Consider the following 23873-nt stretch of genomic DNA (forward strand, 5'->3'; position numbering starts at 1 on the left):
TTGTGAAGTAATTTTTATATCACTATAACAAATGATTCACAGAATTTATCTAGACATAGAAATTATCTGAATAATTTCTTTTTAAGCCCTTCTGGCTGTCCCTGTGCAAAATGATTTGGCCTAAAATCATTGCAGGTCTTTGGTGGAGTGTCATATCTTGGGAAGGTTCATTATGTGAGATCGTTATGCCACTTATAAAAGCAGAGCTGTGTTTAGATACAGGAGCAGCAGCGGAAAACATGACTGCTGTATTTGCTGACGCAAAGCTCCACATGGAGCAGGAGAGCTAGAAAATGATAGGTGGGAGGGAATGGGAAGTACTCAGACAGTAGAAGTGGGACAGCTGTCATTTACCTGACCTTGAGACACAGAGCTGGAGGAACAGGATCAGGCTGGATATGAAGGAGGGGGAGACAAGAGAGGTGGAACTGAACAGACATGAGGAGCATGAAGAAAGGAGAGTTCATGGAGAGCAGTTCAGGGATTTGTGTGGGCAGCCTAAGCCATGGCAGGTACCAGGAATGATGAATGCTCACATGCCAGCAGAAAACAGGCTGGGTATGAGCGCGTAACAAGCCAGCTGGGTTGTCCTGTGGACCAAAGGTAACACCAGGATTTGTTGTTTGATTAAGTGTGTCAGTGCTGATTCAGTGGCATAAACAACCTGTTACCCCACACTGAAGGCAGTGGGAGTGACCATCTGAAGAATGACACGATCTAAGGATGGGCTTAGCCGTCCATGGCAGCCACAGCCCATAGACATGACTTGACCTGAACTCTTTTATACTCTTAATTTCTTATTTATATGCTAATAAAACTACACCCTAAGAATATCTCCCAGGGTCTTTAAAATGAAGGTGGGGACAGTGTTTCACAGTTGTCAGGAAAAACACTTTTTTAGAATGGGTAATGCTACAGCAGAAGGATTGAATTTGGGACTACGGATAATCTCAGTACAGCTGCAATCAGTTCTTCTGGTGACGCTTGGGATTAACCACAACAGTTTCCCACTGATGCCAGATACTTATTTCCCATTCCCTCTCCTTCTCCTTCTGGACGATACCTATTATTGATTCTCTCCTTTTAAAGTACACTAGATATCTAGATTGGCATGCAAATGTTTTACAGTAATTAGTTCTACAAACAGCAACTGTACATTCTGTAGCACTGTGTGATAGGTTCTCCTTCACTGCTAGAAAAGCTGGGAGCTTCTTGATACTCCAGCATATTTATAAATTCCTAGTGTTTCTAACTAGTTTGTAACATGGTATTAACAGAGTAAATTTTCCAAGTCAAATTACTTCTTGTTACACAGAAGCATAACTAAGCCTCGATTTCAGAAATGTTTATATGCATGTTTAACTGTGCGCCTGCATGATCCCACCAAGGTCAACAAGCAACTCTACACACACAGTTAAATACGTGGTTATGATTTTTTGAAATCAAATAGTAGAAGTGAACATGAACATCTGCTATAAAAAAATGGCTGCCAGTTTAAAGGTAAGGAATTTTTTTCCAATTTGACTCAATGCTATCCCTGTAATATTTCTTCTGTTTAAGTGTCTATTCTAAAATTACTGCTTCCTTGAAAAATGGAATATTTTGTCAAGACAACTGAGTTCAAAAGTATTGAGAACTTTAGTAGAAATGGTCAAAAACTGGAAAAAGGGAAAAAAAACCCAGCATCACAAAAATTGAAAGTGCCAATCAAACATCCAGAAGATATTACTACTTCCACACAATAATCCCTCAAATGAAACAAGCTTCTCTAAACAATAAAAGTAATTAAAACCAGAAGTTCATTATTAGAACCACACTGTTGTGCCCTTCCACTTCTTGCTTCTTTCATCCCCTCCAAGCTCCAGCCAAGTGTAGTTTAGTAGCTTACATTTTTAAAGTGCAGGACATGTTATTAGCAATATGAAAAATTTCTATTTTTGATAAGGGACTATACTGGCAGTGTGCTGTCATTTTAACGCATTTTTCATTATTATTTACTAATAATCAAATGAATGTAGTACATAAAATTATTTGGCTAACATTATTGGGAAGGCTGTATGGATAGTTTGAGAAATATAACACTTAAGTAGAACCACAACTTTTTGGATCAGCTGGGAAGGTATCCCTCTAATGTTTTTAACCTTCTCAAAGACAATCCTGGTTTCTCTTTTGTTCCTCACAGAAATTTGAATTTGCAATGAGCACAATGCACCAGAAATATATCTGAATTCTGACTGATGCTAATGTAATTTGGAGTAGTAGAGTTTGGGGTTGGGGAGGGGTTGTTTTAGAGATATAATTATATTGTGGACATTACAATACATACACACACACACATATGTGTATGCAGGACACTAAATGTATTTACCTATCTCCCGATGAAGTTTTCTTTTTTTTCTAATTTACTGACAAGCTGATTGACAGACATCAATTGGGATCTATCAGCACAAGCACCACAGGCAGTATTTCAACCATTTCCCAACTACGTAACACGCTGACATATTGGCAAAGATCAGATGTCACAGGTAAATACCCTTTTTTATTCAGCAGCAGTGGCAGCACGAATTTGACAAATGACTAGCGTGTGTTATAAAGAAACTCTGATGATGCGCTTTTTGTAACTGCATTTCAATGTGTAATTATACACAGCAATTGCACTGAAATAGTTGTCTCAAGATTTCTCCTTTTTTTTTAATTAAAATACAAAGGTCATGCACTTCTAAAATATATACTCTTATGGGTTAACCTTTAATCTGTGGTCACAGTCACCTCTTACCTCCTTTCCTGGGAGGGGGAAAGAAAAAAAAAAAAAGCTGCTTCAGACAAAGAAAATTGTCCTATTCATCCATAGATGTTATTTTAATTGGTTAGGAGGAATCATTGTCAAATGTGTTACATATCTGCATGGAATTTATAGGCAGCTATTGTTGCCAGTGCTGCATTCACTCCAATCAAGGGCACGCGGGGTTATCAGGCAGAACTGTGTGAGACCAGGAAATAAATCTGCAGGAAGCAACTGAGATACTCAATGTAGCTGTCAGGGGAAGGCTTGCAAAGTGATGAAAGAAAAAAACTGCACAATAACAACAATCGTTACTTCTTCAAATCCTGGGAACTATATCCTGTTAGAGAGACGGACTAAAAAGTTCACTGTTTGCCATCGCAGTTTCATAAAGAAAAGATGACTGATCCTACTGCAAACATTTTTAATTAATAATCTATTCTTTCTTTTTTATAATCCATCTTAATTAGCCCAGACGCTCAATGAAACTTGAAGTACAAAAACATATGGTCACAGAAAACACTGTGATGCCATGGATAATCCACTTAGGTCGTCGTAAGACCCTGTATTACTATCAAAACGAGATGATTGGCTAAATCACTCATTAGATAACAGCAGCTCAGAGATATTTTATTATTTATAATACTTAAGTATTATTTTAGTATTTTACTCCCTAACACATAAGTCTGCAGGCACATGAAAATACACTTACCCTAAACACAATTTTAATAAAGCACTTAAAGAAATTCCACATATCTACAATCTAATACTCTTTAGTTATATTTGCTATATAATATTGAACCTAATTAATTTATTCAAAGTATATTTTATATCTTCCTCCCAATTCAATTTAGTATTTTTAAAGTGGTATAAAAATAAAATCACAGCATTGAGAAGGCAGCTACTTAAAAACAATTTTCAGATGATCTTCAGGAATAATTTTATTATCAGTGGCTCACACAAAAATTATAATTTCTAAACATGCCTCTAGGGCTCAGCTGAAGTTTCAACTCCCAAACCGAGTTCCTGTATATTCCAGAGAAACTTTTTACATCTTTGCATCACAAAAGTATAAAGAGTGGTTTAAAACAGCTGCCCAGCACAAAGCTGTAAGCTATTTTCTAACGTTTTGGTTTACTTGCAACGTATTGTCTCAACACTTTTTATCCTAAACTTCCCATGTTTCCACTTCACTCAGCTGGCGCAGTATAAAAGTAGGTGTAAAATTTCATCTTTAAATTACAAAAATCACCATGAAAGCAATATCAACTGTGACCAATGCACAGAGCCCCGTTAAAGCAACAGAAAGAGAAGTCTTGCATACAACAAACCAAAAGCAGTTATGTTTTTAATTTTTTTTAATTATGTGCCTGATTAGAAAAATCAGAGTGATTACAGGAGGCTAGCCAGTCCTTTCCTTTGCTTTCACAGTTAATATAGGCCATACAAATACAAACTCTAATGCCATCCTCGCACTTGTTGTGAATGTTAAAGACCATGACAAACGAGAGTCAATAATGCATCCGATTTGAACCGTGGGGGGTTGAATACCTTCTGTGAGCTGCCGTTATGACCTTACAAAACAACCGCACTTTCCCAAAATTAATAAAAACCTGCAGTGAAGCCAAAATTGAAGTTATGTCTTTTTTTTTTCTTTTTTTCTTTTCTTTTTTTTCCCAGCAGTTCTTACCTTTTTGTTGTTCTCTTTAATATCTTGAGGATTCAGGGACTTGTAGTCACTGAGGGGGAAAATGGCACAGTGGGTATGTACAGTATTTGATAAAAGCAGCAGTTTTAAAACAAACTGAATCTAAAAATTTGACATACAGTAATATCATACAGTAACTAGCAATTTCACAGCAATTCAATCAACAAAACTAATAGTGTGGAAAATTAAAGGAATAAATAAATAAATAAATAAACAAACACCGATTACATGTTTCATTGCCTGAAGCTTTCCATCTAAAAAAAGAAGTTAAGGCAGGGACCAGAGGCCGGCCTTGACAACCAAATTTACTAGGAGGTAATCCGTCCTTGTCAGCGTACAAAGAGCTACAGGCTTATTCCTCTCATCTCATTTCAACACTGGCACAATTTTCATAATCATCTTGAAGTCAGTTCTTTGTATAGATTAAGAAGAAGAAAAACAAATCACAGAGAGGGGAGAAACAATTGTTTATGCAAAGAGGTCATAAAGTTTGAGCATTCATAAATATGTTTTCTTAGAAAGGATGGTTCCCTGCTTGAAAGAAAAGGGTGAACACAGTTCAGCACCTGAAATGAACAGGGATTTGATTTTTATGTAAACTTAAATGTTATATATTTCTATGAGAGTTAGTTTATGCAGACAAAGAGTATACAACTTACATTAGGTCTGGTCTAAAGTGATGTAATATTGCACAAAAGGATAAACCATTTCTCCACGATGTAGTAAAATTGGTGATTTTCACTCCCCTATAGTTTTTCGTAACTTCTTTGCACCACACAAGCAGTGACTGACTAGCGTTTGGCTTTCTCCCCAAAACAGGACTTGGTATTGGGCTTGGCTGAAAGAAGAGGAAAAAAAAAAAAAAAAAGAAAAAAGAGAAGATAAAAGAATTTAATGGAAGATGAGAATTAACATTAATTGACCTAACTAGATGATCTGTATCCTTTGATGTGAGTTTAGGTCCTTCACAGCTGTCAGTTTACAATGACTGTAACTTGCAAAAGACACAAATCGCAAGTTATTATCTCCAGTCATTGCCCTTGGCACTTGTCTCCAAAGGATGTAGATATACGGGATTCCAGATCAACATAGGAGAACAGGCCAAGAATTGTACCAGTGGAAACACCCGTGCTTAAATACCTAAGGCATAGACCTGCACAGCCCAATATACACACCCTTGAAAAGATTTCCCAAAATGCAGCCATGGAAAAGCATCCCCACAAGCCCTTTCACTTTTAATGAAGCTAACACTGTGACTAGATCAAAAGCCAGGCATAGCAGGGGCAGAGTTTAACACAAGTTGCGATCTACCATTGCGACTGGGGATCACAGTCACTGTGTCTGAGACACATGATTAACGCACTCATCTCATATAGGCTCCAGCATAAAGTTTATGGCTGTGCTCTTCCTGTTTAAGGACATGACTGAAGAAAGGTAATTACGGCATGGTGTTTCTAAACAGCCACTTCCAACCATACCCAAAGAGCTTCCTCTTCAAGGCTTTAGTTTTTCTACGTGGAAAAAGGAATTTTCGGCCACAAATTGTTATCAGAGGATGGTTTCTAACAAGTATCATTAGCTAATAATGACCGTATCCCAAAACGGTAGATACTTTTGGTAACACTTTTGTTAGCACAAACCAAGAATTAAAGTGGAATAAAATATTTCAGGCATTTGGCATTTGTCAGACTGCCTACTGTTTCTCAAATTCAGCAGAGAACATACTAAGTGCAGCTGATGTTTTCAAGAAATACACACACATTTCATTAGAAAAATACTGTCACTTAAAAAATTTCTTAGATGTAATTAAACCGAATTTGACTGACATAAATCCAAAATCCAAATTATAGGGAAAGAACTGAGCCCGCTTGTTTTTTCAATGTAATATAATTAAAAATATATATAAACAACAAACATGTTGTTTATGCACCTTATACCTATAGAGTTCCCAAATTAAGGTAAAAATAGAGCAAGTAATTTACTATATCACAGCCACTTAAGTTTAACAAGTAAATCCTTTTGGCCATATTCCCTATTTGTGAAAGACCAACGATGCCCCCACTTGACTAAAGTATGTCAGTGCTAAGCAATTAGCTGCTAGCTACAACTGATTTATGTTTTCACTGCTTCTGGGGAAGAAAATGTACAGAACCAGGAAAGTAATTTTTCATTTACCGTGACAGTCAGCCCTAAAAAGTTGTTTTATAAACACACCTACCTCATTATCAGATAGGAGCACTGCCAACTCATTTAGAAAGTGCAATGTACACCTTGTTGAGATTTTTTCAAAATACCAGATCATATGTACAAAAGAACTTGGTAGAAGTGTTGTTTTTTTTGGTTTTTTTTTTAATCCTGTCGATGATTCAAATCAGCATGAACTAATCTGTTAATGATGAGACAAATATCTCTAAATACACCGAATTAACATCTTAACAGGGATATACAAAACAGGGAAGAAAAAGCAGCAATAAATGATAAACTTTCTTCACCATGCAGCAGATTTTAATCAGAGAAACAAATATCACTTAGGAGCTGGTTTTTCTTTTTTTTTTTTTTTTTTTTTTACAACTTAAAGCAAAATCCAGTAACTAACCACTGATCCCAAATTTGAGGTACTACATTACTTAAAATATATTTGCTATCTAAATTATATATATGAAAATAACACTGCTGGAAGCACTATCAATATGTGGAAAAAATATATTTTAACACATTTTCAAAGCACAGAGCTACTTCTTCAAATCATAGAACGCTACTGATCAGATATATTAAACGTCAACTATAGAGTCTTAATACTTGTTGCTGAAACTCTCTACAGAAATGTTAAATGTTTCAGTCACCACCTAAACACTTCCTGGAAAACTATGAAATGGCCTTAGGCAATATTACCATTCAAATGCCTTAATTACACATCTAACAAACTGAAGATGTAACTGATTTTAAAACTAGGTTTCACAAAAGGACATCCAAAGCTACTAAATCAATTTGCATTTTATTTACAACTTATCAATTTTTTAAAATCCATATTACAATTCCTTGAAAATCTATACTTAAGATGAAGCTTTTCTTTCCATGTTTGTCCTTTCACTTACTTTTGATTTTCTAAAAGTATTTTATCCAGAATATGCAAGATTTAGCATATGCATAATGTACTTATACAGTTTTCTCTTCTCTAGCTGATAAAGCAGAAGTTATATATGTCTTTCTTTCCAGACTTAGTACTCGAAACTTTTTTGATGAAGTTGAAGTTAATATTATGATAATATTATGCTCCTATTCACCACCTGAGTCAAAGTTTTCGATATTTAATCTAGGATAAAAGCATTCAACTCAAGACACACTGGAGATATTTGAATAATGGCCACATCGTACATGAACGCTTGACATCCCTTCAGAAGGGTTAATAAAAGTTAGCTTTGATTTTTGGTAAAATATCACTATGAAAAATATTTTCTTTCAATATCTGTAGATTGTACAAATTAATTACAGGTTCAGTGCAAAACACAACTACTACCAAGCGCCTATTTCTAGTCTATATTTGTTCTACAAGACTGGTAGGAACTGATCAAATGAAATTAAAATTTAATTAGCTTTTTCTTACATAAATCTTTTAAGCACTGACTAGACAATTCTTCTAAACCACATGGCAGTCATGACTTGGCTTTTTGAGTTCAAAAGCCGAAGTCTATGAGAACTTGTGTAGAAATATCACTAAAAAGTATGAGATATCCACAATATTGCCAAATCTGCTTGCTGATCACCAGGTTACTGAATCTAATTCAACTGATTTTTATTTGTTTGTGAATTAACTGAACAGCAAGTGCAGATGTTCCAGAGCTTGTCCCTCACATGCTAGCTCAGATCTAGATGCAGCATCATGTGTGTGGAGTTATCAGCTGGAGTCAGCACTAGCTTCTGGATATCTTTGTTTCACAGCCATTGAAGTCTCTTTATTCTTCTTTTACAATTCTGGAAGCTTAATTAATAAGATCTATAGTGTATGTATTTTTCCTCTTGGGAGATTATCCCATCAGACCATTACTGGTTAACAAGAGGACAATAGCTTTAAATGTTAGGGTGCATCCCTGCATTTCAAAATATTTAAACAATTATCTTGCTCCTCTCAGGAACGCAACACCAGGTGCACTCATAGTTTGCAAAGTGGGAGTTCAGCTGCATCTCTGACACACATAGGCCAATGCTCAGAAGAAAATCAAGATGTGAACTTGTGATGGGAACACAGGGCTATGAACCAAGCTGTCATATAAGAAGCAGGAAGCATCCAGATAAATATCATAGGGACTCAGCAAGGGCAACTCTCAAGAGGTCGTTGACGGGTTGCATGGTGATAGAGGAGTTTAAAGAGAGCAAGAGGCAGTGTTGAAGGCTGGAAGAGAAAGATGCAGAGAGGAGTAAGAAAAATGAAAGTACATAATGGCTGTGGGAATCTGGGTGGAAGACTTAGGTGGTTTGAGTTTTATATTAATGAACACAACTCCCCAAAAAGGAAAGGAGTTCAGAGAACAACCCACGAATTAACTGTAGGAGGAGAGGAAGAAGAGATTGAGATAGGGCTGAAAGTCAGAATAGGGAAGACCTACAAACAATCAACAAACAAGTTATGTTCCTCAAGAAGCACAGGCAACAGTCTCTTAATTATCTGACTGAGCAAAATAAAAGGGATTTTCCCTTATCTCTGTCAAAACTATAATGTTGTCTAGGCTCACTGAAAACTGTGAAACCCTTAAAGTAAATGAAAGTCACACACAACTAGGTGAGACAAAGCGTGCAGCTGGAGGCAGAAAGTTTGGGAAAATCAGCTGAACTGTACGCTCTGAAAAATAGTATAAAAGGTGAATATAAACAGACATCCAAATATATTTCAGTCAAATAGATAATTTTATATCATCACGGTGATACTCTTGAGTTTTAATTTTTAAACATCACAGGGCTCTATCTATAGGAATTGCTTAGCCTGGGAGTATTAAGTTGAATATGGCTCATAGAAGAGAATTTATGCCTTTGGCAAGGTCTATATGTGTCCAACATGCATTTAATTTTGTTTATGTCCAAGCTGTGGAACAGTCTGGACATAAGTCAAAAGCTGATTTTTAAGTAGTAGCAGGATTAACTAGAATATGTAAATAAAGTCTGCAAACATAGAATATAACTGCTTTCTGTTTTATTCCAAAAGTAGAAAACTGTCCTTGTGACACAGCTGTGCTGAGATGTTCTTTATTTAGGCTAGTCAGTTATTTTTTGAGGAGCAAGTCACCATAACATTATGATGGCTTCAGTGACATAACAAAATACAAGTAAGTGGCATTGCTTTTTGCTTCCGGTAGGGAAAGTGCGTGTGTGTATTAGAAAATATGCATTTCCCAGAAAGAAACGTTAGGAGTTCTGCTATCCTGTTACTCTGATACACAAAATTATCAGTTTAGGAGTACATTATTTAACTTTGTTGCTCTATTTGCATGGGATAGTGTATGATTACACAAAATGTCTCTAGTCTCCCCTGCCCTTAAAAATTAAGGGGATCTGGAAACCCAGCTGCCTGGTATGACTTAGAGATTGACTGAATTTGTTTCTTATATATTACTAATAGCAAGTATTTAGGTAACTTCCAGATCTCTTCAGCATCAGACATCTTTAAACTTTGCCCTCCTCATTTGGAACAACCAAACTGGTCCATGTTCAACCACAACCTTAACATTTAGATCTGCCCAAGCTGTCATGATGCTCTCATGTTTGAACATGGCAAGATTTGCAAGGTAAGGAGGAAGGTGTAGTCCTTGGGATATGCCTCAAGTTAGTTGTCAGTTATACTGGTGAAATTATTACATTCTAAAGGGTTTTCAGTTGCCCATTACATATTTTTGTGGCCATGAGACTGGAAAGAGCTTTTCCAGACTATGCCTGGGAAAAGAAAGAAAAGCATCAAGGGTACATACATGCTACCTAAATGCCAGGATATGGAACAAACATATCTTTCTAGGTAACAATAATAGTGGACTCTCCCAAACTAGGAAGAAAAGGTAAGCAAGCAAAGCTGCCTGGATATCCTGCTCTCCTCCTCCCCAGCTTTCCAAATCACACCCATTTGCAAAAGGCACTTGCTCGCAGCACTGCAGTGACATGCTGAGGAATCAAAACATTTCCTACAAGGTTTAATCAACCCCGCTTTTGCCTCTCAAAATAATTTGAGGGGTGGGGTGGGCTAACGTTTTCAGTGTGTTTTCGCTTTACTGCTTGGAGATGGACAGACAATGTGGTCTCATGTCATAATGATGCTGTGTTTAACTGAGTATTTTGGACTCAAGGGAGAACTGATGAAGATAACAGCTGCCATCAAGAAGCACACATAATGCAAGACCCCATTACCCCTCTCCAAGACAGCCACAGCTTCCTACTGTTTGCCACTCCTCCTCACTGACTCACATCGAAACTTAACTGGCTTGTGCTGTACGTGGCTGAATTACATACACAATGGTTGTCCTTCAACCATTGCCATCACTTCTGGTCCCAGACTGTAAGGTTTAGCAAGTCCCTTGTGCTTGAGTTAGTTTCATCCACATAACTCTCACTTTTCCTACACCACAAACACAGTGGTGTTTTTATTCTAATCATCACTACCGATTTCTATTCACAATGAGCTTACCTATCTCACTGCTCAAGGTAAAAAGCTATTGCTCATTATTTCTTATTATCCTTAACTTGCAGCACATGAAACTCAGCTTCATTTAAGCAGCATGATGGGACTTTCCTGTGATCTCCAACATGATAGCCATCACACAGTATCAGGCACTCTGCAATGGGTGAATGAATATATTGACATAATTACAGAGACTCACGACAAACAGGGACACAGTCTGCATTAAATAACTTGCCTGAGCCAGTAAGTGAACTGACTATCACAAGAACTCAAAGATGATACCTAATGTAAATCTTCTGTATGCATCCACAGCATCCCACCGCAGCTGCCACACTCCTGACTCCAGGGGCAGGTGAGAGTGCTCAGAATAACCAAAAAACCAACTTCCAGGCTTGGGCAAGTTAAGATGAAGTCTAAGACCTGGCCACCCTGAAGACAGGAACACATCATTCATAGCCTCAAACACTGTTCTGGGTAGTTTGCTAGTATCACACACCAGTTCTATGTCATGAGGTCTGTCCAGGCTGCCTGTGGCATTCACTCAGCATAACAAAGAAACCAAGCTCTGTTAAACACCTTCCAGCTCCTACAGAAAAATAAAATGGCAGCTCTGCAGACAGCTGCCTCTTCTATTACAGGATTTGGATGCTTCTACTTCAAGCACTGAGGAAGTAGTCCAGCAGAAAATCATGCTATGTAGTCATACAATGGAAATGTGTATGTTTATGCAACCTACAGGCATACAGTGCACGATGCCAGGAGAGGTTACAGTAAGAGAGCCTACCTTAAGTCTGGCAATTCATAACTGCTAAGTATTTTGTAATTTTTGTAATTATCTGGTAGCCTCCTTTCAGCTCTTACTTTGTCTAGCAGCGGAGTAACTTTTTTGTAGCAGTCTTTTAGGGGTTTGATTTAGTTTTCACAGTTGGGGATTAAAAGGATAAAAACCCCCAAGTATTCAGTAGCTGAACTCTAAACCTTCAGAACCAGAAGCCACAACACATCAGCTACTGGACAATTTCCTCACTTGGGCAACAGGACACAAAGCCTGTCTGCTCATGGGAATTAATTAAGAACATGACAGACTGTTTGTTTCAAGATGACTACCTTCCCCTGTGGATGCTCTTAACAGAGAATAACAGTACTGCACAGGAGTGAGTGCAGCTACCTCATCAGGTTGGGAAGCCCTAAAGTTATTAGCTAATGGCAAGGAGAAGATTATGTTAACGAGCTGGCAAAGGAGAAAAAAATCTGACACAACATAATGAACTGGTTATTTATGTGCAAGTAATTTCACCTGATGGTCAGTATGGCCATGAAAAAAAAGTCATAGTGAGCTCCTTCTCAGATTCAACTAGTATAAAAGGATTGGCTGAGGCTCATCTAAGCTTCTCTTCCCTGAGGTAGCATAATCTTTGTCTTGAATTACATGTTTTCAATTAAAAAAAAAAAAAAAAAAAAAACAACAGGAAAAGGTATATAATTCATATCATTAAGTAGAAGCAAACGCTGAGCTCATTCTCTGATGATCACATATATCTGTAATGTAACAGTATGAATAGGTCACGCACAGGGATGGGGCCTCATTTTTCTGCTCTCAGAAGACGGGCCATTTCCTTGTGTCCACCTTCCTTTCCCCAGCTGCCCTGGTGGTGCCATGGGCTGAAGACTCCGCTCCCGTGTAATCTGTGCTGGAAGCCCAGATGAGCTACCAGGATGCTGCCAGTTCACAGTCCCTGGCTTTCTGCCACAACGGGAACATTCAGGGTTTTGGGCAGGTTGCCAGAATTAAGCAACTTAAACCACAGATGAGGAATAGCAATTTTCAAAGCTTTTAACTTTGTTAAATGTGAACTGAACTAGCAAAACGCACCTCCCTGGGCCCAAGGCTATCTCTGCCACATTTCAAAGGCCTGCAGCAAACAATGGAAGTGTTAGAGCTTGTCAGAAAAGGTCACAAGAACCTCTTCTAAAAGAAAGCACAAGGCAAACTAAAAATGAGAGTCACTGCCAATTCTTCCTAAAAACAGTGAACTCTTGTTGCTTTTGCAGGAATGTCTTTTGACATTAGTCATTAAATAAATGCAAGACATTCTCCCACTCTTCTGAACATTTCAACAGACATTGTTTTTTCAGGCAGCCTTCTGATGTTGTCTCATGAAGGTGACATTGCTCCATATAATTTTATAGATACCTGTTTTGTAAATCCGCTGCATCATTTATATTCATGCACAGCCATAGGCAGATCTATGGAAGTATTAATCTTTGCCTATGAGAAATCTTTGTTTTAAATACTTGTAAAAAGAACACAGATGCCAGATTTGGACAGGTATTGCACTAACAAAGGAAAACAGTCTCTGTGTGTGGAGGGTCTTAGAGTACTTGGTATTTTTAAGCCTGGCAAATGACAAACCTGATGTGGTGCCTCTGAAGGCCACAGTACACCTCTTAACTGAGGGTGGAAATAAAATAAGTATATTCCACAATCCTACATGGGGTGCTGGTGTCCATGAGCTTACATCAGGCATAAAGATGGCTATTCTCAGGAAAGCTCCTTAGGATAGCTACAGTTAAATGATAATTTATTGAAAACAAGTAACTTTTAGCCTTGATAAAACTACTGCATTGGCAACCCACTCTATGCAAATGATCACAAGATGGAGATTAATAAATATATTGCTTCACCACTCAGTGGTAAGGAGGAGCTATTTGTAGATGATGGGGAGACATCTGAAATGCTTAATACCTTTCTTTTTTCATCTGTCTTTATTCTACAAGTCAGATGCAAGTTGGAGACTAGCTTTACTAATGCCGGGTACAAAAAGGTCAGATTTCAGCCAGCTGTGAAAACAGCTTAAATAAACCAGATGCTTTCAGATCAGCTGAACATATTTAATGTAATCCTATGGTACTGGGAGAATCAGTAAGAAACAATATCCAAAATTAATGGTCAGTTTGAAAACTGGTAGACAGATATTAGAAGAGCAGGAAATGACTACGTTCCCTTATAGTCTTTAAAAGCATAAAACAGACAATTCAGAAGAAAGCAGACAAGCTAATGAAAAAGAGGTGGAAGAAATAACTAAACTGCTTCTTAACATGTGAAAGTTAAAAGGAAACAAGCAACAAACACTAATTTGTCATCAACAAATCATGACAACCAGTCCAAGTTCCTTCTATAGGAAGGAAGCAGGCAGGGGAGGGGAGAAGCAGCAGATAACATATTATGATTGTAGTTAATCTCTTTTTATTGTCTCTCAAGATGCTCTCATAAGGAAGCACAGAAAATGGAGCCTTAGTGAGATCTGTATAGCACAGGTGCAAAAGAGGCTGGAAAACTATATCCAAGACTAGTTTTTAATGTTTCTTGGAATTACGCATTAAAAGGGGTTCTGCAAGAGTATTTCATGCATTCAGTGTTGAAAGTCTGAATTAAGAAGGTGGATGATACCCTTACACGTGAAGCTGGTATGTACATCAAATGTGCTAGAAGAACTGCGATCATATAAAAAGGAGAAAAGGTCTGAAAAAAACAGGATGAAATTCAATAGGTACAAGTGCAACATAGGAAGGAGTAATCATTTACATAAACGCAGGATGAGGAAGAACTGGTTAGGTAACAGTTCTTCACAAAAGGATGTGGGGGAAACAGTCTATTCAAGCTGAACATAAGTCAACAACATCAGGTTGGTGTGAAAAAGACAAACATCATACTGAGATGTACAGACAGGACTAAAACTTGCAAGACATGTATTGCCTCTCCCATTCCACTCAGCATCAATAAAACTGCAGGAGAAATTTTATGCTCAGTTTTTCCTGATATGGAGTGTAAGGAAAATGAGCCCAAAGAAAGATCAAGGAAAAAAAACCCCAAACAACCAAAACATGAAGAAAGCTGGAGCAAATGTAGGTAATTTATGTTAAGAAAAAATGATAAAGGAACATAGTAAGTCTTCAAGCGTGTAAAATTCTGAAGAAAATCCTTTGTCCCCCATGCCAGTGTCTACCAAAATAAAGTTACAGCTTTAATTGCAACAGGTCAGACATTAGGAGGAACAATCTATAAGACAGTATAATGAAGCACTTGGACTGCCTTGGAAAGCCATGGATGCTTCATTATTGGAGGTCATTAACAACAGGGTGAAGAAATCCTTCACTTTGTAAAGCCGAGCTTCCCTTTGGGCAAGTAGAAGGACCAAGTGATCTTTTAAGATGTGCTTCAGACCTATCTTCTCTGTGTTTCTTAACTCCAGGTCCTACAGAGAAAGGACACAGCCTGCTGCCATCAGCAACAGGAGCCTGGCAGAGCTCCCATCTGCTCTCCGGCAGCAGGGGAAGCAAGCTGAAAAACCCTCATTTCCCACCAAGCAACACCTCACATGGCCTCTCAGTTCACATCACCCACCAAAAAAACTTACTTCCCATCTTAAAAATTAAGTCTAGCATGAGGGTCCTGATATTATTTGCTTCATAAGCACCTCATGCAGCCATTCACCTGTGTCAATCAGATTTCCTTGCAAAGCATAGTATATTTTGCTTTCTTCCTGGCACATAGCTATCTGAATACACAGAAAGTTCAATAACCACTAACACAACTCTCCAAATGAATAACCGTACAGAGTATGTCTTTTCTAGTTGTTTAGGAGATTGGCTATCAAAGACGTATAACCCCACCACTCCAACTGCTTCTCATGAACACTAGCAGAGAGGAAGGCGCTCTCCTATTCAGCGCATCTTCACAGAAAGTCACAAAGCCACTTTAAAATCTAGGATACATTAGAAAGCTTATTTCATCTGCAAGGTAAGAGTTCAGGTCAAATCCTGGACAACCATCAGAAAAAAATAAAATACCTGATTACAGTTGGGTGAAATTAGGTATTTAAGCAAACGGTAAAGACACAAGCAACACTAGTAACCAAATCAACTGGATTGAGCTCTCAGTCACAGGAGAGATGTCATAAACTGAGTGAACTGGGAAACAAGAATTACTTTAGGGTAGGGATTTTTTCCTTTTTTTTTTTTTTTTTTTTTTTTTTAAAGAAAAAACAAGGTGATAATGCTTTAAAAATGCTTCTAAACCAGAAACAGAACGCTTCACTCATGAACAACATATAAAGCCAAGAAGTATTATTAAATAAAAACAAGTGAAAAGTTAAGGAATGACAGACTTGAATATTCTTGGTTTAGTTGCCCAATGGAACAAGTATTATTTAAGCAGTGTGAAGGCAGATTGCTATCTTTACCTCATTGAATAGTACCTTATTCTGTGAATAGCCCCCATGGAATAACAACCACTACTCGAGGTTTCAAAGGCTTAATGAACATAACAAGACTGGCACAATCTGGAGCTTAATTTGTATGTAGTTTGAATAATTTTGCTTTATTAGTTTCATTTCAAAATAGAAATGCATGTAAAAGTAGCAGCAATTTGAGTGCCACTTGGCTTAACATATATTTTTCTAGGAATTCTTAACACTATCCAAATTTGCTAAATGCTAGGACTTGTGCAGCTAAAAGGACAAATACATGTTAAATGAAAATATCCTTTTTGTTTTATAATATGTAATTAACATGAGCTTTTCTAACTTCAACACTTGCAAATCTATCCTCTTGAAAAATACACATAATTTTCATGCTATAAATTAAATTTGGTGTGGTTATGTTTTTAGCACTCAACAAGTAAAAGCTTGTAAATGAAAAGCTGAAGCATAGAGGTATGGCAATTCTCATTTAAGAAATCAGAATCTTTGGGAAAGAGCAATTCTCTCTTGCAGAAATCAAGAAAAGCTGCTAATAATTAAATGCTGCTTTTGATTAACACTTTATGCTACATGTTTACCTTGAAAGTCCCTATTTAAGCAGATCATGATATAAAACTCATCAAATCACTGTGCTTCATTCCCTTACGATGCCTGGTTAATAACCACACAACAGTTGGAAACTGTCAAAATATTTTACAGCTCAATCGTAATTACCATCCAAGTCTAAGCATGCAGCAATTGGGCGTTAGCCATGTTCTAGGGGTATTACAGCAAGACACAGCAGTCAGTTCTGTGTTTCATTTTTTACATGTGTGAAACTCATAAATGATCCCCAGGATCTACTTCATAAAATTTTGAATTAAATATTAGTACATTGTCTGAAGAAAAAACTTTCTTTTCCTTAATACAAAATAGTATTTACAACAACATTTTTAAAATTAGCTTAACATCTGAAACTACAGGATTTGTTCAGCAGCTTTTTTTTTCCTAGTTTAAATTCCAAAATTAAAAAAAATATATTGTCAGGTAAATAAAAATAAAAAAATTTGAGAAAAATATTACATGGTAAATATTGTAATATTAAAAGCTGTGAGACAAACTGCTGATTTTTACTTCAAGGAACAAATTTTGCAGATCATAAACAGAGAAAATATTCCAAGCTGCTGAGAGAGAAGAAAAGTGCTGGTACGATATGGTAACATAAGGAACTTGAAAGTGTTTTTAGCATGTACTATTATATATGTAAGGCACGTAATACTCATGAGTATTGTATGCAGATGATAGCCTGATAGGTTTTCCTGAACAAATAACTCTACAGGGGCTTCTGATTGTTTAGAGTTGGTATTTCTAAGGCAGTATCAGAGATACAGAGTCATGATTCACTGGTCTTTCAACACTATTCGAATCATTAATCCATTCATTAACCGTCACTAACTCCAGAGTGACAAGACAGACATCACCGGATCCCTAATACATTACTGCCCAATGCATTAAAATCCTTAAGAGACATTAAGCCTTTGAGCTGACAGGTTAAAAATGGAAGGAAGTGTTACATTTTAAGTGTCCTTTGGACCTAATTTACATGGTTGGGTTAAATAAAATTAACTCTTGAAAGAAAGGCTCTCAACTGGTCCCAAGATGATACAATGATTAACATGCTTCTGGTGTGACCTGTTTGTGATTCCAAATATTCATCTGCAGACAGGACCAGGAAACACCTAGATGGAAAGATTGCACCAGGAGACTTCAGTCTTCCAACCAGTAGTACCAGAAACCAACCAGTACTATTAGAAAGGGCTCTGGTGGAAAGTATGGATCACTCTCCCTTGGGTTGGGGACTGAGATAAGATTTATCAAAGAACCCCAAAGAGCTATAGGGGGGAAAACCTCAGCCAGCACAAATGCAGAAAACACAGGCTCAAGCCTCATACATCATCTTTAACAAGTCTGATCATGTCCAGGTGTTGCAACATGTAGAGCACTTATCATTCACACATCTCAGTCTCCTGCAACACTTTTTACTGCATGAGCACCTCGGGATAGGTGGAGGAGGGAAAAGAAGGGAGCCTTCATTCCTACACAGGAATTTCCATGCTTTGGGAAGTGTAAATTAGAGCATTACTACTAGTCTGACAGTAAGTTTGCTAATAAATGTGTAGCAACATATCTAATTGCATAATGAGAGATTAAATGATTATGACAACCTTTGAAATGGGGAGAATAAAGAGAAGAGAAAGTGTATATAAGGGAGAGCTCTGGTAACACGGCGAATTAGGCATAATTTCTAAACTTTGATAAATGTGTAATAGCCAATGTATTTGATACTTTGTTGAAACCTCTGTAAATAAGCTTCCAGTAGAATCTACAGTTTGTTCTAATACTGAGTATTAGTTCCAAGTTACATTCACAGAAGGTTTTTTTTTTTACCATATGTAAATACTTAAAAGCAATTTCTCAACAATTTTTGTTACCTCCTCTTTATAAAGCCTTGGCAGTGTTAAGTGCTGCTACTGTTTCATAGCTTTTCAATCCCTTCTGCAAGTTGGCGGGGGAAGAAGAGGGCACTGCGCTCTCAAAGGAGGAGTTTAGGTAGGCAAGATCACTCTCCCAAAGACCTCTTCTGCAGCTGGCAGAGACAGGTTGTTCAGGAGACTCTTGTCTGACCTAGCTGCTCCACACTGGCCCTAGGGAATGGTATCTCTGCCCACACATTCTGGAAAACTCCAGATCTCTCTTACGTCCTAAATCAGACATGAGCAATACAGTTGCAACTAACTTCACTACAAAAAGAGATCAAAAGGGACACTCTTACGGAATCCAAACCTACAACTCACAGCCAAAATCACCAACCAGTTTTCAAAAGAATTCTCTAATTTGAAAAGAACAAAACAGAAAACGAGACCATACTAGGATTTGACCTGCCTCTTACCCCATCTTCTACTCAATAAATATAGAAATATTCCATTTTTTTTTTTTAAATGCTAACATATTTCTCAAATACTTCCCAAGCAGATATGCTTTTTTCAGCAGTATTCACATTGCCTGGCTGCGGCTCCACACAGAGCCCATCACTCTTGCCAGCGACAATGTTCAGGAGTTTAAGCATGTAAACTGCTAACCTGGTCAGAAAGCAGACCCGCTGCATGGTCTTTCTTTCTTCTTTTTCTTCTACACTGGCAGAGCAACTATCTTGGACACATTGAAAGTGATACAAGTGGTCATGAAGGGCAAATTATATGTCATCTGTGCACAAAAATAATGCACAACACCCAAAATCTGGAGCAATATATTTCATTTGTTTGGGGACCAGTCACAGTACTGGCTTTCTCTGAAGAAGGAACACATGTCCTATGTTTTGTATGGGTTATCAGACTCTTAACTACTTGCAAAAAGACAGATTGAAAGTGATTTTAAATCAACCAAATATATGTCTGAGGAGACCAGAAACAGAAGAACATTTCAGCAACTTGCAGGCTCTCATTGAAATTACCTTCTGAGTATTATCTACACTTGAAATCAACAGTAAATGTGTAAATATAAAAAGATACTGTGCTAAAATAAAACCTAAGTTTAGTAGGCAAAACCCAAAACCTGTTTTTTGTAAAAGCCTAATATTGTTGCTAGAAATAAATGTAAAAACATTTAAACGCATTTGCAGAGAAAACTCCTTCCCTAGAAACCCCTCAAAAGCATTTTTTTTCTTACTTAAATAGTAATGGTAATATTCCATTAGCATTTTAAGTACAATAGAAGAGTTGCAGTTACAGTTATAAGAATATGAGCACTGAAAAAATATTTGGTTTGCTATAGTTTTATACTTAAGCCTATTGATAGGGTTCTGATCTACACACCCATGTCTCAAAACAAAGGATGAAGTCACATTATGTTACTGAGTCATTGCTGTCAATGAAAAAATCATGACAGACTACTTACCAACAGTACAGAATGCCATATGGGCACTTCAGAAATGCATCCGTTCTTCAGCATTAGTTTAAAGTGATAAAATCAAAGCTTTTATGGAGTTCTTGAGAGCACTTTGGCAACTTTATGAAAAGGAATCACAGTGTTACTGAATATGGTTGAGTAATTAAGCAGATTCTAGGACAAAACGAATCTTAATCTGCTAAACCACCTATATCAAATTACTATCTGAATTCACTTTTTATAAACTTTGCACACAGATAACAAAGGCATATTTGTTATAGAGAAAGGTATATGCATATATAATATATATGTGGTGTATATATACGTATATAGCTTTTTATAGCCATACCACTATACTAAGATATAAGTTTGTATATACCTGTATACCTACACAAAGAAAATATACACATCCACACTGTGTATCTCTCTATATAAATATATAAAAAACTAAGGTACTTTGAAACAACAGAAACACATTCTGACTACCTGCTTTGTAAGTAAAAATTATTTTCATTACACTCCAGAAGCATAAAACACAAGGCAGCTAATTGGAAAAAAACCGAAGAATACAAAAAGATAACACTTTTTATCTATAATAATTTCAGATGGTGTAACATTTTACAATACTTTCAGAGCTTGATTGGCTGAGTGGGATTTCAAATATCTATTTGCATTGAAGTAAGCCAGGAAACATGACCCTTGCAAGGCTTTAAGATTACAGATCCTTGTCTCAGAGGTGTTGATGAAATGAGGTAGAATGGAGATTTTGGCTGGCCCCCAAAGAAAAAGAGATTGTACTCTTATTCGTGGATCGCCCTTCAAAGATACAAAAGACAGCTAAGGAACTAGAAACTGCTCTAACCTGCCCCAGTTCATACACACAGAAACCGGGATGAAAAGATTTCTCTGCTAAGGAACTTAATTCAGGAGCAACTAAAGGAGTTCAACTTCCCGTTGCCTTCAGTGGACTCTGCATTAAGTCTCATGAATGTTTACAAAAAGCCAGGTGTCTAATAGCCACCATCCAACTGTTATTTCAAATTATAATTCTAAATTTTTGCTGTCATGAATATGACAGCCTTTCACATAATTGTGTATGCACAATCAATGCCAGCAGTTATGTACACATCTGTGTGCTTACGGTCTGTCCCTACAATAACCCCACAGGGAAATAAAGACTACTTTCTACAGCCACGGTGGGCATGAATCCACACAATTCAAATAGCTGAGTCATGTGCTCTTGGTGCTAAAGATGCCAGGCATGCATATGAAGTTGTTCCTAGTCCCAAAATGAAGCATCACAGCGTCTTCACTAAGGTAACAAAAATTACTAATGAAGCCTCCAGCACTTAGACCTGTGTTCTTCAAGATACTCAATCCCAGATTACAACTTTTTTTTTTTTTTTTTTTTAAAGTATCTGTTGAAAGACTCCTTTTTTGGGAATGGGAGACGTGTGTTACAACTACTGAGTTTAGAGTGGCATGTCATTGGCTAGTGGGTGACCCACAGCTCGCCTCATCAAGTTCTGCTCTAAAGAAGTATGGGAAGAAGCAGGATAAGCTGTATTAGAAGATGTTTTGCCATGCTACATCCTCTGAATCCAAATGATTTTTCTACAGAGACACTGCTCTCTCAACAGTATAGCTCTCTAAAGTGTAATGTAGGCATTTAATCAGTGGGTGTTTAATCAAGCTCTTAAATATTACTGTTGAACTTCTAATATATTAAGCTTACCAATAATTTTCATAATGTTAACAACATGATTTCCTTAATTACTTTAGTTTCTAGCTAGCTCCTTTAAAGCCCTTTCACTGAGCTAGAGCACATGATTTCATTCACACTTTAAAAGCTTTTCCCATGCATGCTTTTCAAAGCTGATTTGTCTGAATTATACATATGAACTATATTTAAAATCTGTGCGTTATTCATTACTACAAACTATGAAGTATCATTTAGGGATTAACACAACTATCTACTAAACTGCAAAACAGCTCTTGTCAATAATGAAACCAAGCGAGTTTCAAAGAATTGGTTGTATTTTCAAAAGGTAACCAAATACTTCCATGAAGTAGAAATATATTTCTCTAAATCTACCAAGAAAAAAAACCACATCCATGTCCTCTTTTTACCAAGATGAAAACAAATTCAGTATATCTAACAGACACCTAAAGTACAAAACTACTTAAGATACATCACAGAGTTCTTGCTTTAAATATGTTTTCAACCTTTTTTCCCCCCCTTTTTTCTAACAGTCTCTACAGTGCTTGCACTGTATGCATTTGAGATGCATCTACATGATTCTGCATAGGATAAAGCAAATAAAAAAATATTAGCAGGATCTGAACTTTGTATTCAAATGGCTAATTCTCCAGAGAAACACCACCTCCCTTTTCCCTATATTCCTTTTATGTACTTTAAAATAACTCAGAAAAAAGGTGAATCTAAAATAGGTTACACCACACAAAACTCTCAGATAGCTCATATAGCGACAGTTGCAGAGAACAGATAGTTCTTCTGAAAGAATAGAAGAAAAATATTTAAAAGCAGGCAATGAGTCAAAAAAACATGCATGCAGCTTTAGTTCAATAAAAACCGTGATCGCTCAGTTCCTTTGGATTGTTTTCTATTTATTTTCTTTTATACAGCTATTTTTTTAGGAAATTGTTGGTTTTTCCCCCTTTTTTTTGTCACCACAGACACTCCCTTTAGGCAACCGTGCATCAACAATCCTCCCACGTTCAAAGTCGGCTACATCTGTTGCTCTTTCCCATTGTTGAAAATTCCTGCCTTAATCCTATTTGACTTTATTCATGCAAAGGTCATCCTGAATTCAACAAATGGAGAAGCGATAGCAAGCACACTGTTGAACATGGCTAAAAAATGCTCTTGTAGAACATGCAGCTAGTGTGCCGGCACTATCTCAGAAGTACTTGGTTTATTATGCAGCTTCTAGTCCTCATAGCTGTGTTGCAATATGAATTGGCAACATATTTCTTCCAGCAACTCAGGAATACAATTTCCTTCTAACTGGCTTGATTCTCTCTCCTTAAAAAGATTTGCACTTAACTTGTGTTTTCTAGTGACTATGCATACAACACACATATATAATATTTGACTGTTTCACATGCCCTAGGGCTTAGCTTCTGACACATATGGCTTCCAGGTTTCTCCCAGTTTTTACTTCTCAGTATATCTAGCTTCACAAATCTATTTAATTAACCAGCCCATCTAAAACTAATGATGATCACTATTTTAAATAAATGAGGCAAAATTCTGCCTAAAAATAGTTTTACAAAGCAGGGTAAAACACCTTGTTTTAGGGCTATCACCATACTGTTGACTTCCTCACAGAATTTTGGTTTTAGACTAATTTTTCTTCCTCAGGAACAACAACAAATAAAGCATTCCGGTTCAGACCCCTGATTTATTTCTATGCTTAGTATCTGACAGAAACCAAAGAAAGATTAGCAGGAACAGTAAATTAGTAAGCAAACTGATGTTAACTATCTTACTGATTTCTGAAGGGAAGATGATTATTT

The 23873-nt window shown here is 37.0% G+C and overlaps 1 protein-coding gene across 7 annotated transcripts in view; it reads right to left on the bottom strand.

Annotated features, from left to right (window-relative positions):
• EHBP1 (EH domain binding protein 1) overlaps window positions 1-23873 on the bottom strand; it is a 226264-nt gene that overhangs the window by 75958 nt on the left and 126433 nt on the right. For all 7 annotated transcript variants that reach the window (XM_074925462.1, XM_074925197.1, XM_074925116.1 and 4 more), the window contains 2 exons: window positions 5150-5328; window positions 4473-4521 (listed from right to left, as the gene is read on the bottom strand). In XM_074925462.1, coding sequence (XP_074781563.1) covers window positions 4473-4521; window positions 5150-5328 — 228 coding nt within the window. The remainder of the gene's footprint in view (window positions 1-4472; window positions 4522-5149; window positions 5329-23873) is intronic.

This window comes from Athene noctua, chromosome 1 (assembly GCF_965140245.1).
Source record: "Athene noctua chromosome 1, bAthNoc1.hap1.1, whole genome shotgun sequence".
Taxonomy (NCBI): Eukaryota; Metazoa; Chordata; class Aves; order Strigiformes; family Strigidae; genus Athene; species Athene noctua.